At 39.5% G+C, this 20,302-nt stretch overlaps 1 protein-coding gene across 9 annotated transcripts in view; it reads left to right on the top strand.

The window, feature by feature from the left end:
• Positions 1-20,302, top strand: part of DCLK1 (doublecortin like kinase 1) — a 344,423-nt gene that overhangs the window by 289,404 nt on the left and 34,717 nt on the right. For all 9 annotated transcript variants that reach the window (XM_072720012.1, XM_072720011.1, XM_072720014.1 and 6 more), the window contains 5 exons: positions 3,336-3,482; positions 14,971-15,104; positions 16,857-16,934; positions 17,309-17,405; positions 19,996-20,076. In XM_072720012.1, coding sequence (XP_072576113.1) covers positions 3,336-3,482; positions 14,971-15,104; positions 16,857-16,934; positions 17,309-17,405; positions 19,996-20,076 — 537 coding nt within the window. The remainder of the gene's footprint in view (positions 1-3,335; positions 3,483-14,970; positions 15,105-16,856; positions 16,935-17,308; positions 17,406-19,995; positions 20,077-20,302) is intronic.

The raw sequence follows: 20,302 nt of genomic DNA, 5'->3' as shown, positions 1-20,302 counted from the left end.
ACAGTAGAAAATATTCTGCTGCCTTTCAGTAGATGTTACAACCTCATCTGTTACATAAAATTACATTTGTATTTTATTAAATCATAGAATATGGATAGAAATGACCATATATTGATAATGGTTGAATCTAAGTGAAAGGTGACTCTCCTGTTCCCTCTACTTCCATATTTAAAATTTTCAGTAACTAAAAGCTTTTACCAATTTAGTGTCTAGTGTTCATGAAGTGCTGTTTTTCTCAAGCCTTTTTCCTATTATGTTAATCTAACTGAAGGTGTAACTAATTTCTACTTTAGTTGTAAAATGTCGTAAATTAGTCACACCACCCTCTGCATCAACTGTGTGTACCCATCAGTGAGTGCCTGGGGCTCCGGGAATCATGTTTGGAATCACATGCCCCAGCTGGTGGCAGGAATCAGCACTGTGGAATGTGGCATTTCCTTCTGTAAAGACTTAAGACAAAGACAGCATGTAATAAGCTAATCTGTTACTATGTAGAAAAATGCTCATTTGAGGGCCCTTTAAGCTTTTATTATTCAGAGTTGCTTTACTCTAGATCTGTTGGCTTTTTTTTGTGGTTATTTATATATGCAGATGAAGCCTACTTTTTTCCTACTTTATGTTAGGATTTGTTTCTTTCAGAGAAGTGGGACTTGTTGATTTGTAGTGAAGCAAAGGTATTGCCACATTTGAGACCGAGGGAGATAAAAATGGTAAACTATTATTTCAACAAAGAAAGGTTGATTTCAGTTATTTGGAAGATTTTCATATTGGTGCTTTATTGCCATGTAGAGTTTGGTAATCACCCATATTGTAAAATATACTTTCTCTAGGTCCAAGGATAATATTTTTACAATGATTTTAATTTTCAGAGCAACAAATTCAAACCATTCCTGTTGCCCTTCTGTATGCTGTTAAAAACTGATTAGCCTCCTTTTATTGGCTGATTTTTGAAGAGTTAAGACAAACACATTTGAAGCTGAGAAATGAAAGCAGTGAAAGCTTAAGAGTTCAGAATACATTTTGGTGGGAAAGCCTAGGTCAGGTGACAATAGCTCAGTTACCACTGGGAGGCTTCACTTCACTTAACAGCCTTTTGCAGATTCCCTCTGGGAATTTGACCAGGATAGCCCAACAAGGCCAGAGAGTGTCTGCATAGTCCAGCATCGGGACTTCTCAATTGTACCACCAGATCACACCCTTACATTTAGGTTGCTCCAGAACTGCTGTGAGGCCAGATCTGGAAGCATCCTGAGAAGTGAAGGCCAACCCCAGGCTTGAGTTGAAAGGCTCCCATAAACATTTCCCCGGAGAATTGTAGCTAGGGCCATACTTGTCATGAGTCTGATGGTGTGCCAAAGAGTGCCTGTGGCTTTAGGATAAACAAGGCCTGTATTCTAGAAAATAGTGAAGTAACAGTAATTACAAGTGAAATTCCATAATTAATAAGAACAAGACTTTAGACTTCTGCCTACAGATATGTGCCCATGCACATTGCAAATGTGTTCAGAGGAAGGGATTCAGAGGAAGGGTGAGGGAGGCTGCCCTGTGGCCAGGCCCTAACTGATCAGCAGGAGAGAGACAAAGGCACTAGATGGGACATTCTAGGAAGGGGGTTCTAAGAAGGACAGGCTTGGAACGCAGGGTGATTTGGGCATGTTTTAATGATGGGGGAAGAATATCCTCCCTGGAGCATAAAGTCGACAAACTGGTCTAGCTAGTGGCAGGAGATGCAATGAGACAGGTTGGAATTAGGAGGGCACCCGAACATGGAGAGCCATGGGAAAGGAATGCCAACTTTTTGAAGAGAGAAGGAGAAGGCCAACATACCAGGTGGGAAGGTAACAGTCAGTTCCTTGGATGCTTCAAATAAAGAGCCTGGGAGGCAGTGCAGGTTGTGGGGCCACATGGAGCCCCCAGGGATAGTGCGGCAATAGCTCTTACCCAGGAGAAGAGCTGTGTATGTGGCATGCCTTACAGGAAGGACTGGCTGACTGTGTTGTTGAGGATGCAGAGGAAGCGAGCTCACAGGATGCCTGAAGCTTACCTAGATAACTAGGACAACTGTGGAGTCATCGCGGGATCATCATACACAGCCACACACACATCTCACTACATCAGGGTGCTGTTCACATAGCCACACTGAAAATCCTGCCTCCTGGAGGCATGGAAACAACTTGTAAACCTGCATTTGGCAGCCTTGCCTTTGAGAGAAAGAGAAAGCTGAGAAAGTGTTCATTTTGACACAAATGTAGGTGCTCAGGTTGGGAACTGTCAAGGCTGAATGGGCTGTGGGAGCAGCCTCCTGAGTGGAGGCTGGTACAGGGGAACAGAGGGTAGGCCAGCTCGTGAAATTCAAAAATCATCAGCCTGTAAGGCCTATATTTTGCTTTTGCTATTTAAAAACAAAAAATGAAATCCCTTACCACATTAGGCAATAGATGAACACAGTTGGCTCCTATGTTCAGCTATTTGGTGCATTGTGTGCAAGAATGATGCAAACGTTGTTAGTAAATCAGACCCAAATTTCTGAAAGGGTTTCAAATAAATAGAACTAAAATTGGAGCCTAAAAGCATTCTATTTCTCCAAATAACAATATGTTAGCAAGGAACAAGGGAAACAAAAGTTCAGATGAATAATGGTCCTAGAAAACTTTCTTTGAAATTTCTCCACCCTCTCCCCTCCTCCTCTCTTTCTCTCTCGTCATTGGAATGACAGTTTCTGTCCTTTTCTCTGCTTCTTACAAAGAAGCACATTATTGAAAAAGAAAACATTACACCCACTCCAAGAGAGCTAAATCTAGAGAATGAAGCGAATGGAGTGTGTGTGTGTGTGTGTGTGTGTCTGTGTGTGTGTACGCGCGCGTGCGTACTTCATAAGGCAGCAGAACATTTTGTTAAGGATGTGATCTGCAGTATTACCTGTTTCTCATTCTGAGAGCTTTGGGATTATGACTTTGAACTTCTGCTGGCAGTTAGTATGAGGCAGGTGGTACATGCTGCCAGGGCACCCAGGGGCCACAGGCCTCTGCCCTGGAGACCTGGCTCCGCCTCTCCTCCCTGGTTGGGGCTGTGGAAACCACTGCACATTGGATGGCAGAGAATCCTCACCTGCTCCTTTGAGCTATGGAGGAGATGCCATACTGGCTTTCACGGTGGGGAAAGAAATCCCCATAGGAAGTCTGTGGGCCTTTGCAATGGAAGTGGCAGGGAAAGCCCTAGGAGCCCAAAGATCCTGCATGCTTCTTCATCTCCTTGATAATCTGTCAGTTACCTCTCCAGGAGGCACCATTGGATCATCTGCTAACGTGCTGCTCCACCTGCTGTTCTCTTCTCAGGGAGGAGACCTCTTTGATGCCATTACTTCAACTAACAAATACACTGAACGAGACGCCAGTGGGATGCTGTACAATCTGGCCAGCGCCATCAAATACCTGCACAGCCTGAACATCGTCCACCGGGACATTAAGCCAGAGAATCTACTGGTAAGAGGAATTCTAACCTCAAGCATCCTGAGTTCTAAGCACTCATAAGTGAATATGAATACTTCTTTTTTTTTTCCTTTCCAATATTCTTTTCTTTCTTATAAAGGCTAGTTTCTAGCTGGACTTGAGCTGGAAACTAACCTTTTTAAGTGTATTTCTAAGGGTTCAGGGCCCGTTGGGAGTACTTGACTAATAATTAGCATATAAAAACCTCAGACAGCCTTGGGGGAATAGAGCTTGGGAAATCCAGGGCTGTGGTTGACACCTTGGGCTAGACCAAGAGAGTCCCTGAGGAGCATTTATTTACATGTATATTAATGTATCTACAGCACTTTGATGTTAAAGGTTTTTACTTAGTGGACACCTGGGTGGTTCAGTAGTTGAGCCTCTGCCTTTGGCTCACATCATGATCCCAGGGTCCTGGGACCGAGTCCTGCTTTGGGTTCCCCACAAGGAGCCTGCTTCTCCCTCTGCCTATGTCTCTGCCCCTCTCTTTGTGTCTCTCATGAATAAATAAATAAAATCTTTTTTAAAAAGTTTTTACTTAGAAAAAAAGGAAGCCCCCCCCAAATTTAGTTTTCAATAATATGATCTAAAGGCTAAGACAATAAATCATGAGTTTTAAAGACACCCTTCAGCATAAAAATAATCATAACACTGGTTTTAAAAATCAGAGACATGGGCAGCCAGGGTGGCTCAGCTTTTTAGCGCTGCCTTCAGTCCAGGGTGTGAGCCTGGAGGCCTGGGATCGAGTCCCACGTTGGGCTTCCTGTATGGAGCCTGCTTCTCCCTTTGTCTGTGTCTCTGCCTCTCTCTCTGTGTCTCTCATGAATAAATAAATAAAATCTTTAAAAAAAAATCAGAGACATCCCTATCCCCTTCTATAATTATTTGTTTTACTTTTCTGAACTCCATGTCTCTGGGGAAACACTGAGAGTTCTTGAAGCAAACAAACGAGAGTCCTTTCCTAGTCCAGATGTTAAAGGGACAGTATTGGAAATAATTGAGAAGACAGAAACTGGGCATCTGCGAGCTGTCACTGGTAAATATGGGAGTAACATAAATTTTGCTGGCTTTCCATGCTGGAATTTTAATGAAACCTATTCATTTTCTAAACTCCCCCCACCAAAAATAAATAAATAAATAAACAAATAAATAAATAAATAAAATAAAATAAATAAAATAAAATAAATAAAATAAATAAAATAATAAATAAAATAAAAAAATAAACTCCCCCCACCCACCCACCCCAACTAAGATGCTAGTTCTTTAACTTTCATTACCCAGGCCCAAGAGTCATGTATTATATATTACTGTTAGTTTGTCCATCTCTTCAGAAATCTGGGAATTGAGGATTCTCTCTCTAAAGCAGTGCTTCTCCAAGGGTGGTCCAAGACTCCTTGCATCTGAACTACTCCCAGATGCCTTTTAAAAATGCAGATTTCTGAGCCTCCCTGCAGCCCTAGCAAATCAGAATCTGGTGACTGGTGACAGGGTACAGATCTTCTTGGAAACAAGCTCCCCCACATGACCCAAATGAGCATTTGAGTGTAGAAGCAGATGAGCAACCCAACTCCCACTACACAGAAAGGGCTGGTGACATCTGCTAAGATGGCCACCTACCCATGAGTTTGCCCTGCGCTTTACCCTCATCCCATTTAATCCTCACAATGGCCAAATGGGGTAAATTCTATTACTGTCCCATTTCACAGGTTAAGGAAACTGAGTGCCTAGAAGTTAAAAGACCTGCATAAAGCCATTATAAGTCATATGTGGAAGAACTCCTATCTCAGCCTAGCTCTGCCCTACTCCAGAGTCCAAGATTTTAACCTCTAGACGACATGAAGCTGTGCATGAAGGAGGTTTATTGCATGCTTGCTTTGTGCCAGATGTGGTGCCAGGGAACAGAGAAACAGATGCCTTCATGGAGTTGAGATTCAAGTAGGAAAAAGAGGCATTCAAGAAATAAATACACATGCAGTTAGTTCACCGTAATTACGTTCATAAACTTGGAGCTACTGGCTAATGAAGGCAGCTGAGGTCAAGTGCCGGAGTTCTGACTTAATTGCCCCTCAAATTCCACATCTCCGCAGTCGCCAGAACATTCTCTTCTGCATAGTTGCCTCCATAACCTGCAGCAATTTTCTCTTGTCTGCATTCATTACTCCTCTGTCCTGAATTATGTAGGATCATCTCATGGGAACAGACTCACAATTAGCCTTTGTTTAAAAACTTCTCTAAGTCCCAAAAATTCAGTGATTGAAAAATTAAAGTTTCATTTCCCCCCACCCACCCACCCTTTGCAGTTTGGTTTTGTGTGACACTGCTCACTTGCTTCTCACCAGAGCGTTATCTATTTCTGTAAATGCCATACATGATTACTTAGCAGGGTACTTTTTCTAAAATTACAATTTGCAGGACACTTTGAAAATACTGTGCTCGTTCTAACATATTTTACTTTTTTAAATTACTGAAAAAGAAAAAGGTTCACTCTTTTTTTCCTTTCTTTTCCAATGCAGGGATGTGAAATACACACACACACCACTGAAGCCATTTGCAATATAGGTCTGATATATATGTATATGAACTAAAGTAATTCTGCTTCTCCAGTTTAGTACTTTCTTCTAGGGAAGTAATAAGAGTTGGTGAGTTTTACAGGGATAAATCTATTAAGTAAAAAATAGGTAGAAGAATAGAAAAATTGAACAAAATTAAGATATCGCTAATGTGAAATACACACACACACCACTGAAGCCATTTGCAATATAGGTCTGATATATATGTATATGAACTAAAGTAATTCTGCTTCTCCACTTTAGTACTTTCTTCTAGGGAAGTAATAAGAGTTGGTGAGTTTTACAGGGATAAATCTATTAAGTAAAAAATAGGTAGAAGAATAGAAAAATTGAACAAAATTAGGATATCGCTAACTGAACTTGCGACTTCTGTTAATTTCACGTTCTGTTGACTTTTATGTGGAAATAAGAGCAAATTGTCATGGGAGGCACATTCACATACTGAGGATTTATAGTCAGATGCACCAAAGTTCAAAACCAAGTGCTTCACTCTTCCACTGGCTGGTCTTATGACCTTGAACAAGTTTCTTTAACTCCTTTGAGCCTCCTTTAAGGGGATTTTATAAAGATAAAAAGATAACATGGAACTATTAGCTTCATTCTTTTTTATTCCCGTTTTATTTGTAATAAAAATTAAATTATTCCTAAAAATAAAACTGTTTCACAACAAATTATATGTTATAAAAATCATCTTGCATCTTTTTTGACATTGCTTTTAAAATTTTACTATCTACCCATGCATGGATTTGCCATCTCCTGGCAAAATGTAGAGCTAGAGACTATTTTTGAAAAATGCTATGACAAATTTAAAGATTTCGAGTCCATTTTTTTACTGCCAAATAAATAAACTTACCAAATAAAAAGGCTTCACTCCACACTTTGCATTACTCTTTTATTAAGGAACCTCAAAAAAGCCTAAATTGTTAGATTACTTTTTTTTTTTTTCAAATTTGTTAGATTACTAATAAGATTCTTGCCAGCTAAGTGTTTAATGTTTGTTATAACTAGCAAAGAATTATTTTTTAAGTGTCGAATTCAGCAATAGATTTTATTTTATACAGTACCATATTTATGGAACTTCCAGAATTTTTAATTTTTAATCCTTATAGAGATATATAAAAATGTTGTAGCTTGGCCTTAGGGATCTATATTGACCTATTCAAGTCTATGTATTTGTCAGGTCAAGGTCTTTTAATGAGAGAACATGATTTGATTTACAGTGGTGTTTCCAGCCACATTTGGTGTGAAAACTGAGAATTGACCCAATAATAAAATTATTGTATCATTCCTAATTTTTTGTTTTGTTTGTTTTCTTTTGTTTTTGTTTTCACAAGTTAATCATCTCAATGATCTTACATGGTTCTTTTTGCTGTCAGGCCTGGAGCTTAATGATCATAGAGGAGTGACCAGTGGGATGGGACGGTGGATGAGATGAAAGAGTGAGTGAATGAGTGACACTTCTTCACAGACTAGAGGACAGACACAACATGAGAGGTCCAAGCCATTCTTCAACTCATTCATTACGCTGAGGACTCACATGGGCCTCAGTCTAAATGCCACGGAGTGGGGATAGTGCAGTGTTTCCCCAGCTATACTTGTGCACAGGATGTGTGTGTGTGTGTGTGTGTGTGTGTGTGTGTGTGTGTGTGTGTAAGATAGTATATAACTAAAAGAGACATTTTGCTTTTTAAAAAACAAACAAAACCACCAGAACTGTCCTCCTGGGATCAACCGCCTTCAGTTTGCAGGAGTCACCACTAGATGGCAAGCTTGCACCCTTGGCAGGAAAAATTCTCAATAGCAGCCTGAGTTTCTTCCAAGGAGTTGGGAGGGTCTTTTATTTTTTATTTTATTTTATTTTTTTTTAAGATTTTTTATTTATTCACGAGAGGCAGAGACACAGGCAGAGGAAGAAGCAGTCTCCCTGTGGGGAGCCTGATGCGGAACCAGATTCTAGGACTCCGGGATTATGCCCTGAGCCAAAGGCAGATACTTAACCCCTGAACCACACAGGTGCCCCTGGGAGGGCCTTTTAAAATGTATATACAGATGCCACCTCCTTAGGAAAATCAAAGTATCTAATGGCAAAAATATAACTTAGAAGATGAGTTTTTGTTAGATTCCAGAAATAAACAGCCATTTTCTTGAAATATAAAAGTTTATGTTCAAAAACCTTTTTCCTTCTCAACTCCCCAGCTCTGGGAGAAAGCAATTTCTCAGAAAATCTGCCTATCGGGGCCAGAAATTTCCTTTTAGAAACTGTCTATCCAGGTATTTGTACCTGCTTCTGGCTGCCCATCAAAATGGCATGCCTAGCACATGACCCTCTGTTTCACTAATTGGATTATACGTAACAGTAAGGTAAGGTATCGTGTTCTTTCCAAGTGTTGATATGCTCCAGTTCCTCTTGGTTTCCAGTTCAAGCCAGCCCCAAGCCCACAAGATGGCAGATTTCTTTCTGCCTTAATCCCATGACCCTTAATCTCCAAATAAATCCATTTTATGGTAAGATAGCTAACTACACTGGTACACAAGGCAAGTGCCACAGGTAGAGTGCATCTAGAAGACCTAGGCAAAAGCACAGTTGAGTAGATTTGCAGTCAGTCCACTGTCATATGATCTTGAGCCAGCAGAGTGTTGACTGATGATTGGGGGATCCAGGAGAAAGGAGCCCGAGGCCTCTCAGGACTCTGTCACTAGCCCTGCCCCAACTGCCCTGCGTTATTATTGATGTGAAATGAAGACCTATTGTGGCAAATGACAGAATTGGCCTTTATTACATGTAGCCATTATGGTCATTGAAAATGACCAAGCAGAACCTGAATGATCATTTTTTATAGGTGTTTAGAAAAAAAAAAAATTCTGCTCTCCTAATTTGGATAAAAGTTAAGGGAAAAATAGAAGTAAGACAACATTTTCCCAAAACATCATTTAGTATAAGAATATACCAGCTACTTTACTAGCACATTTGCTGAGGGCCTTTTTCCAAGGACCTGTGATTGCACATGAGAAAACACAGGAAATAAAAGTGTAGTGTGTTGCCTTGGTTGGCCTGGGTCTGTCTGCTCCACTACTCATCCCTTCTGTCATTAGGGACTGAAGTAGTATCACTCATCTCATTTAAAATGACATGGCCTTACTGGACTAGCAAAGATTAATAATAAGAACATATAGTATTGGAAAGGTTATTAGGATACCAATTATCTCACATGTGTTGGTGCAAGAGTAACTTCAGAGAAGCTTTCTGAAAGGTAATTTGCTAATAAATAATTGAAACCTTAAATAGTATGAGTATCCCATGATCAAGTAATACCACTTCTGCAAATGTAACCTAAGGAGAAAAAAATCAGATCTCTATCCATATGTAGGGTTGTTCATCTCAGTGGTTTTTAGTATGAAAAAAATATATACATATATTTGGAAACAACTTAGGGCACTAATTAGTTAAATAATGGCATGATGAGGGGGAAGGAGGACATACTGGTTAAAATCTTGGACTCAGATGTTACCTAAATTTAGGTTCTGGTTCTCCCACATATTTGCTGTGCAAACATTGAACAACAGTGAAACATCTCTGAGATTCAATTTTGTCATCTGCAAAATATCAGTAAGATGATTTAATAGGTTGTTGTGAAGATCAGATAGGATAAAGAGCATGAACTCCTCAACACAATGCCCGACATATCTCGTGTGCTCAGTAAATAGCAGTTGTAGTAGCTGTTGGGATTATTACTGATGGTAGGTACATCCATGCAATGGAATATCCAGGAGCCACTGAAAATCGTGATGTAGATACATGCTTATTCACTCAGGATATATTGTCCAGTGGCAAGAGAAAAGCAGGAAAGAGAGGTAAAGAAAGGGCTGGAAGTTTATATCCCCAAATGTTAATGATGGTTATTTCTAGGTGTCAAGATTATGGGTGAGCTTAATTCCTTTCCCTCTGTAATTATCTGTCTTTTCTAATTTCCCTACAATGACATATTGGATATTGCTTGTGTGACAAAAATGTAATACGAGTTTTAAAAATTGCAATGACATTAAGTTCCCACAGTTTTAGCAAGGGGGTATGTATGTGCAATGGCTCACAGAATCCAGACGTGCCTGTTGCACGGATCTCACTGCAGCTATGTAGAACTCCCCTTTAGATAGTTTCATGACTCTTTTAAAGTGAGGGTGAGAATCGGGCTTTCTGGAGTTTCCACTCATCCTCCATCTTCCCAGATATCTCTAGAGTTAATACTTTGAGAGCTATTTTATTTTTCCCTCTGATATCGTTACCCCTCTTCTGACTTCTTTTTTTCCTGTTCTGACGTCTATGCGATCTTTATTATTTGTTTGATTTCATAAAGATTTTTACATTACAATAATTTTTTTCCAGGAGGTTTAATTTTAAAGTATGTGGACCATAAAGTGCATTTTGTAAAATAATCTCCTGCATTAATGTTGTTTTACTTCACTTCTTAAAGATTAAAGACTTAATTTTAATTCATTTTCCTTAGAAAGGATTGTAAAGGCTATATACCGTGGCTGGAGGAAAATGAGTGTCTTTTTTAAAGGGACACCATATTTGTTAAAAAGTAAATTGACTTTTTTTCATGACTGTCAATTTCACGCCACCTTTGTTCAATTCTATTTGGTGAAAAATTTTTTTAGTACCTATTGGGCTCCTCTGTGAAAAATATTTCAATGGATGCTAATGATTCATTAGCCAGCATTTCAACAGGGTTATCTTTGAATTCACAGCAACATTGAGAATTATGTTTGTTCCAACACATCTGTTATATTAGTCAGCTTTTAGTTCTCTATTATGGGAATCTCAGAAACCATTTGCCTGGGTTCAGGTTATCTGTGAATTTTCATAATATTTTATGGCCACCAGCTGCATTTTATGACTATATATTAAATGTTTTATTTTTTTCAAATAACTTTTCCAAATGGTCTCAGTTTCTAATCCAAAGGAAATCAGGCCTATGCCCAAACATCTACTGTTCAGTAAGTTACAGCTACTGCAAAACCCAAAATAAACGAAAGAGAAACAAAAAGAAAACTCTTCCTCAAAAAGGAAAAACCCTGTATAAAATGCCAGTGTGCCTAAAACCTAATACCTGACCTTTCACTGTATCTATTCTTGGTGGGACATGCCTTCAGCTTTTAATTGGGACTTCTTTCATAATTGTTGCCATTTAACACATTTAGTCTGTCAAATCATGGGATGTCTTTATAGCCGTATAATAAACCCTAGAGAACAACTTCTCTGACTGTAGCCATCTGCAATGATCACAAGAGTAGCTTACAAAATACTGACAATCTTTATGGTAATAGGATACATATGGCAGCCCACAATTATGTGTAGCTGCATTCAATTAGTGTTGTACAATTACACAGTTTTATTGCTTAGTTAAAACAGTGAAAGCACTACATACTGGTAATTTGCACTAATCCCCGTCTCTTTAATAGCCTCTCAGTGTTTAAAATGTGGGGGAACATCTATAGTATTTAAAGGGCTTGGGATGAACATTAAATTATATCTCATGTTGTGAATACTCATTGATTGACAATCAATGTATTCCCACCTCACTTGTGGGTCATGTTTTATGGAGGCTTTAAAATACAGTTATAGCAAAAAGTTCTTTTGTACAGCAGAACTCCACTTGCTGGATTGGGCTGCCCAAGCCTGTGCTTGCAGCCTGTTAATGTCCCTCCTGGAAGATGTTCAGGATGAGGAGACATGCAGAGGACCAAAGGTCAGAATCGATTCAGGGAGCGCTATAAGCCATTTTAAATGTGAACTTGTTAGAAGCGTTTCCAATTCCTAACTTTTAATTAAAAACTTAGTTCAAAGTAAATTTATAGCTGCCATTTGGGAAAATACTTTCTGAAGATGGCTTTTTGAGTGTGTGTGTGTGTGTGTGTGTGTGTGCGCGCGCGCGCAGGCGTGCACACACACACACACACGCCTGTATGTTTGAAACAGATGTGTTTAGCAATCTGTGATTTTAACAGAATTTAAATTACATTTTTAAATGGCCTCCTCCGTGCCCCTCTGTAACTGGCTTGGTAAAAGATAAGGGTGAGCCCAGCGCAGGTTGTAGCAAGCGCTAATGGTGAACCCCAGTTGTGAAGTGGGCTTATTACATTGCTTAGGAAAGGTGCTCTCCCATTGGAGGAGAGGAAACACTGGAATATATTCTTCTGTATCCTTCTCTCAAAGTGTTGACAGAGGAAAACCCAAGGCAACCTTGTTTCCTGCCCTGCCTGACAGTAAGTTAAACAGAATTCCAAACCAAAGGCCTGGACATTTATTCACCTGCAAAAACATTTTGCTGAAGCATTTCTAATGTCGTTGTGTCTAGAAATGTTTTCAATTACATGGATTAGGGCTTTGTCTCTCTTATTGTCTATCATAAGCATCAAGTTAACTTCTTTGTGTTCATGAAAATTCTATGTTTTTTCAAAGCAAAAACGTTGTGGAAGTGTCAGAGATAAAAAGAACATTAAAACGATAGATTCTGTGTGTTTTATTTAATACTGTTGGTTTATTTAAAAGAGTCATTACTTTTATGTAATCCTAATTTTCTTTATTTTAGATAAGATTTTTTTTCGTGCTTTTTTCCCCTTAGTTATTGAAACTTTGAACTTTGTTGCTCAGTATATTAAATATAACTGGCATATGGCTGCATATGAGATGGAATTCCTATTAAGTAAGATGTAGAGGCTCAAAAATAAAACCTTTGCTATGTGTAGGAGAAATACATGTTCATATTCAGAACCAAAATGTGACTTATGACTGGATCTGCCAACATCTTCTTTCATCCAACTTTTGAATAAAGTTAGGTGATTATAGATAGTATGTTTAGAGAAAAACCACAAAATTCCTGTGTAAATGGAGTTGTGTAAATTGAAATCTGCACAAACTCATAAAACACGAACTATGGATGTTTGGACCTAACAGAACATCAAAGTGAGAGTTTATTTTGCATTTTAGAAAGCTTATTGCTAACAAAATGGAATTAGGGAAGTAAACAATTCTCTCTTCGGGAAATAAACTAGATGATCTTCTAGATGTTTCCATCTCAGGTTTCTGTTCATGAAAAACATTTGCTTGTCACTTGGATGACCAGAATGGCTGAGGTGCTCAGACTATGATTTAGAAATTTCTTTTGCCAGAGAACATTTAGGCTGGGAATGAGATTGTGTTTTGCAGCTCTAATGCCTCGGAGTCCCTCACTCAGACCTTACTCCCACTGATGGGCTGGAGAGCTGCTTTGTTAAAGGAGAGAGGACAGTGTCCGTCCCACATGACAACTGGGCAAAGCCACATCAATGAAGGACACACAGCTGTCTTTGCCCTAAAGCCTAAATGCAGGTGACCCCGCAAGCCTCTGGACACCTGCCCAAGAGCCTAAACTAGATGCAGGTCAAGCCCTTAAGGAGAAGACTCCATGTTCTGAGTGTGGAGAAAGGTAAAAGAATATATATATATATATATATACATATTATTTTTTTGCCCAGAAAAGACACAGTCTCTCCAGAAGGGAAGATTGACTCCCTGCCTCTGCCAAAACAGTTAGATCCAAATGACCATTGCTGATACTGCCACTTAGCTGGCCAAACATCTGCACTTTATGCTGCAGTGAACTGAGAAGTTAATCTACTTTTTCCAAAGAAAAGGTGACGTGGAGTGTGAACAGTAGTGGCGCTCCTGATGTGTGGATATGTGTCTTGCTGTGCAAGAGGTTCAGGCTGTTGTATCAAGTTCAGATGATCACAAGGCAGCAACAGAAGAACATGCAGGCTTCAGTTTGCTAGCTGGATTATTTTGATGTACATGGAAAACTTCACTATTTCCTCAAGGCATCTCCTGGTGACTGCCTTTGCTGGGAATACTAGCTTTTTACTGTGGTTTTATCTTATTGATTCCAATGGAGGACACTGACTTAGAATCCTGAATGCCCTTTGATCTTTTCTTTGAAATAGTAGAAGTTGTTTGGGATACTTTTTAGAGCAGACCCATTTGGTTTGATCATGGGCTGGAATTAAAGTGGTATAAATACTTGCCTATGGTCACATGCATCCTTTTCTTGATTTGTTGGGTGAAGGACTGGAAATTTTTACTGCCTTAATAAGGAAACCTGGACAGAATGCTGACTCTGCACCTGATAAATCTTTCTAAATTGCCTCAGGTGAAATGAAATGTTAATATCCCTTTCAATTATTAATAAAAAAAATGTAAATAGGTTTTGTTGGAAATGTGGGCCACTGAATATAAAGTATTTTAATATACATGTAGTTTTTTTGTTCAATTACTAAAAAACTATATTTTTAAAGCTTCTTACATATTAAAACGGAGAGGTAATTATTTTCATAAATTGGAGGTACTGCACTAGAGACTTTCTATGTTTCATAATATTACACAAATCAATTTTAATTGTAGGAAACATTAAATACAGATAAGCCAAAAGAAAAAATCTCCCATAATCCTCCACCCAGAGACATACACACTAACATTGTGTTCTTTCAGACATTTTTCTTTGCATGTATTTTTTTCTTTAATACACATTTTATGCAAGCCAGTCTGAAATCTGTCCTTAGTTCCCCCAAATAATTTATTTCAATAAATATAAACCCACATCACCACATTAATGGTCCTGTAGCATCCCACTGTATCAACATACTGTCATTTATTATTGAATTTCCATTTGCTGGCTGTTCACCATGTTTCCAATTCTGCAGTAATCTTTAAAAAAAAGATATTCTTGTATGTATATCATTGCATAACTGCCTGTTTTCTTTTTTTTTCACTTTGTGATAAATACCTTAAATTTAAGCCTCAAAGCCCCTCATTTCTTCAAAAAAGAGCTTTTGAGCTCTTGGTCATAAGGTGAGTTCACTCTTTCCTTTTACTTTAGGTATATGAACACCAAGATGGTAGCAAATCGCTGAAGCTGGGTGACTTTGGTCTGGCCACCATTGTCGATGGCCCCCTGTACACAGTCTGTGGCACCCCAACATATGTGGCTCCAGAAATCATCGCGGAGACTGGGTAAAAGCTTCCATTGGTTTATTGGAGTGCTGTGCTTGCCAAAGAACTAGTCTGCTTCAAGAACAGGAGAAAACAGCTCTGTCCCATCAAGACAGAATTAGCTATCAGATTTCTTTCACTTTTTTTTTTTTCTAAACTTTAAAGGGAGAGCCATTTTCTCTGTTTCTCCAATCAAGTTGCCAATTACGGCAATCTTGTTCAAGGCTTCCATGCGGCCTTTGTTAAAGGTGGAACAGCAGTTATTAACCCCAGAGTAAGAAATGTTCGGACTAACAGAGAAACATATAGTGATGGTAATTAACTCGCTTTTGGATAAAAGAAACAGACACTGCTGTGTGCGGTGATTACAGTCTCCTGTGGTTTTTTTTCTCTCAGCTGTCCTTATTCTCCTGTCCCACTCTCATTTTGGCTCTCTTGGTGGTCCATTGATTATCTGTGCAGTACAAACACCCTTAGGCATCAGAGGGCCACTGGGAGTTTTCAGGTTTCTGTGTGCAGCAGTATTAGATGAATGAAAATCTCTAGAATGGGGGGAGAAGGTGAGTGGGCTAACATTTACGAAGTACCTACTATCTGCCAGGCCTTAAGGTCCTTTACTTGATTTTTACTCTCTCAGTAGACGGTATGATTCCCATTTTGTACATGAATAATCTCACTGCGATGGCTGGGTATCATGGAAGCTCATGACTAGATAGTGGTTGAATCAGCATTTGAGCTCAAGGCTGTGTGAATAAAGGGCTCCTTCTGGATACAGCTCTATTTCTTACCAAGGGTCAGAGGCAAAGTTCTGAAGCACTACCCCCTGCCCCCCCGCAGAAGGACTGGGGAAGGGTAGTACAGCAAGGGGAGATGGCCCTACTTTTCCCCCTCAATTAGAAGCACCAACCCAGACCTGGGAGTCTTGGTGGTGTCTTTCACTGAGACCTGTTAGAGACAGTTTTTCTGCTTGACCATAGACCAGAAAGGCAGAGAAACAGAATAGATGAGAAGGGAATGCCAATCAGGAAATCCCGAAGTGGGATGTGGGGTGATAAGGACTTTTTTATTTGTCAAATTTGAGTGATTTGGGAGCCCACACCTGTAACCTTGTCTGACATTCCTGAGAGGGTGCTGCCTTCAGCATAGCTACACTTTCTGGTTTATTACTGTGAATACTCTGACAGTCTGCTGTGAGGGAGGGCCCAGGGTAGCAAGAGGGTTGAATTGGGCTCTTGGAGACCCTGGTTGGAACCCAGCTCTGCCACCATCTTGAGCAAAACTACTTACCCCTCTGATTCTTGGTTTTCTCCTCTATGAAATAGGTGATAGTACTTATCTATGTAATGTAAAGAGTGGTTCGAAAAACAGCATAAGATATTGTATGTCAGTGCTTCACAAATCAAAAAATGTCCTATTCGTAATTATTATTTCTAAAATCAGAGACTTCATTTCAAGGGTCCATCACTATCTTAAAATTGATCTGACTTGAATTGATAACCTTTTTGATGAAACCTCTCACTGATACTTAGATATGATCTTTAGCCATGCTTTACTTCAATTTTTATTCATTTGTCTTAGTCTCTCTCTCTCTTTTATTACTCTTCCCTTGAATTCTGTTTAGCCAGTGGGTTTTAGTTTAGTGTTTGCTGTTGACTTTTTAAATTTTGTTTCATTTGGTTTTTGGTTTAGAATAGAAGAGTCATCTATTTTACTGTGCCCCATAATTTGTCCTGGCCTGACTTTTGCTAACTCTAACATCACTTACTTTTCCAGATATGGCCTCAAGGTGGACATCTGGGCAGCTGGTGTAATCACTTACATCCTGCTGTGCGGTTTCCCTCCATTCCGTGGGTATGGGCAGTAATCTTTTATTCAGCACCGACAAAGCATTTCTACATTCTCTGAGTGATCCATTCCCCCTTCTTGCACAAAGGAGCCTGAAGCAGGAAAGGAACATAATAAGAACTTCACTTCCAGCGCCTGTTATTTTTTCTATGTTGTACATGCTCATTTACATGCCTTCCATAAATCTTCCTCATATAATTTAAAAACTCATTCTTTCCTAATTGTCCAAAACAGTTCCATATTGACATTTTGAATTGCTTAAAAACACACATTTTACACATTTATGGGGAAAGGAAGGGCTCTAATGCATAAGAATGAAGAGACATACCCTGAGTTGACATTTTAGTGCTGTTTTTTTCCCTTGTTTTTCACCTGAACAGAAGTGGTGACGACCAGGAGGTGCTTTTCGATCAGATTTTGATGGGACAAGTGGACTTTCCTTCTCCGTACTGGGATAACGTTTCTGACTCGGCAAAGGTGGGTTTCCAGTGCCTTTCCTTTTCCTTACAGCCAGTGTGTATTAATGCAATTACTAATTTTGACTCATTTTATGCAAAAAGACCTAATGATATTGTAAATGCGATTTCTGTCCATTTTGGTTATAATTACTAGGTTTTCCAAGAGATCAGGATCATCAAATCATCTGTTTGTAGCCATCCCAAGTGCCTCTGTTTCCCCAGCCTTCTCACTTGCTGTTGCCACTCCAGTTACATTACTATAGCCTCTTGCTACACCTGGCCCATACCAGGCCGCCTTAGATTTCAGCATAGCTTGTGGCTTTACCTTGTTCAGGTCTCGACTCAATTTCATCCTCTCAGGGGAAGCTTCCCAGACCACCTTCTTTTCAACTGCAGCTCTTTAACCTACCTAGCTCACCTTATCTTCCTCACTTGCTTTATTTTTCTCTATAGCACTTACACCCACATGTCCATCTGGTATACCATTTAATTACATTTATCTATCTACCTTTCTAGATGGGTAGATACAGACAGGTGGATACATCTTATGTCGTTTATTTTCTGATTCTCCCCTCTAAAGCACACATTTCATCAAGACCAGGAATTTTGTGTATTTGGTTTATTGGTGTATCATCAATGCCTGTGCAGTGACCAATATATAACTGGTGTTTAACATGTATTATAATGAATGAATAAGAGAAAAAGAAAACTGTAAAAATCTCACATGGAGATACTAGTGGAACTTAAAAAAGAAAACTTTTTGGGGCACCTGGGTGGCTCAGCGGTAGAGTGTCTTCCTTCAGCTCAGGGCATGATCCTGGAGTCCTAGGATTGAGTCCCACGTTGAGCTCTATGCATAGAGCCTGCTTCTCCTCTGCCTGTGTCTCTGCCCTTCTCTGTGTCTCTCATGAGTAAATAAATAAAATCTTTAAAAAAAAAAGAAAGAAAACTTTTTAATTGGTTCCTTAAACTTACATCTCTAAGCATTGACTTAAATTTTTAAAAAATTGATGTTGAGAAATAATTGACTCTTGATTATTCAGCATGCCTTTACCTTCTCCATTCCTGAGTGTGAGTTCAATTTAAAATCTGAATTTTTCTGCCTGGCCACTTTCCATGGAAAATGATCCACATTGGGTCCAAAGCTTTCCTTTTCTTCAGCTGTCCAGGACCTCTAGCTACCTCTAGGCCTAGGAAAATGTAGAGGAGTTGAGAGAAGTGTCAGAAGAAAGGCAGCAGGGTGAAAGGAGATGGGGTGGTCCTATCATATTGTGGGGTAGAGGTGTTTTTGCCTGTGAGCAATCTCTTCAGGAACCTATCTACCTCAGTGCTGTCATCACATAATAAGAGGGCTCAAAGTCATTGACACACAGGACCATCTCCTTCCCATACCCCCATGTACCCTGGCAAAGGGCATCACAGAACATAGTTGCTCTAATAAGTTCTGGCCCAGGTTGAAAAGGGAATGAATGCCTTCTTGCACAAAGGAGTCTGAAGTGGGAGAAGAACATAATGAGAACTTTAAGGGAGAATCTCTACATCAGTGGAAATAAATCATCTCCATCATGGAATGATACTCAGACCCCGTGAATGTAAGGACCTGGATAACACATATCTAACCATTTTGTTACACGGGAACTTCTAATCCAAAGTGGACACATGTAAGACAGACTCATCATTAAAACTCAATCTGTGCTTTCCTGGTCCCAATCATTTTGAGCTCATGAGGAAGTCTCATTAATCTCAGCACCATTAAATCATCTGCCTCTTAATAGTTCCATTTTATTGGCATTGATTGATGTGGAAATTTTTGAGGCAAGTTTAACAGATTTCTTTTTTTTAGTTTTATCTTTTTAATTTATTTTTAAAATATTTTATTTAAATTCAGTTTGCCAACATATAGTATAACTCCCTGTGCTCATCCCATCAAGTGCCTTCCTTAGTGCCTGTCACCCAGTTACCCCATCCCTCCACCCACCTCCCCTTCTGCAACCCTTTCTTTGTTTCCCAGAGCTAGGAGTCTCTCATGGTTTATCTTCCTCTCTAATTTTTCCCCGTAACAGATTTCTATATTAAACTTAGAAATCTGGGATCCCTGGGTGGCGCAGCGGTTTGGCGCCTGCCTTTGGCCCAGGGCGCGATCCTGGAGACCCAGGATCGAATCCCACATCAGGCTCCCGGTGCATGGAGCCTGCTTCTCCCTCCGCCTGTGTCTCTGCGCCTCTCTGTCTCTCTGTGACTATCATAAATAAATAAAAAATTAAAAAAAAATTTTTAAACTTAGAAATCTGCTAATAAAGCACAAAATTCTAGACAGAGAAAGGGATATTAATTCTTTAATTTGTGTAACTGATTTCTTCTCTACTAACTATACTTTAATGAAATTTATTCTAATATTCCTTTCTTTCTTTTTTTTCTCTCGACTCTAAGCAATTGATTTATAATTCTAAGTATTCACCTTTCCTTTGACTTCTAAAGGTGTGGCTGTGGGTAAGTTGAGTTGATATATTTAAGATTTAGAGCTTTTCCAAACTAAAAGAGTATGGCTGCACGCTCAGATTTTTGCCATAAAAATTAGACAAACGGGATCAAACATTTGCCTTCCACAGGAGCTCATCACCATGATGTTGTTGGTCGACGTGGATCAGCGATTTTCGGCTGTGCAGGTCCTTGAGCATCCCTGGGTTAACGTAAGTGACTTCCTCCTTTCCCTGTACTGACTCCTAACATTCCCTTGTAAAATTGCAGATTTCCTCATGATGCTGCCTCCTTTGTCAACTGTTGTGTTTGTGTTTGTTCCTCCCTCTCAAACATGCCAAAATGGTTAGGGGGTCTCAGAGGGCCTCTGATGTAGCTGTGCCGATGTGCACTCCCATGGTCCCTGGAACAGAGCATTTCATTTGATTCAGATGGGAC

Source organism: Vulpes vulpes, chromosome 9 (assembly GCF_048418805.1).
Source record: "Vulpes vulpes isolate BD-2025 chromosome 9, VulVul3, whole genome shotgun sequence".
Taxonomy (NCBI): domain Eukaryota; kingdom Metazoa; phylum Chordata; class Mammalia; order Carnivora; family Canidae; genus Vulpes; species Vulpes vulpes.
The sequence above is the reverse complement of the archived record's forward strand: the minus strand, read 5'-3'. Positions and strand labels throughout refer to the sequence as shown.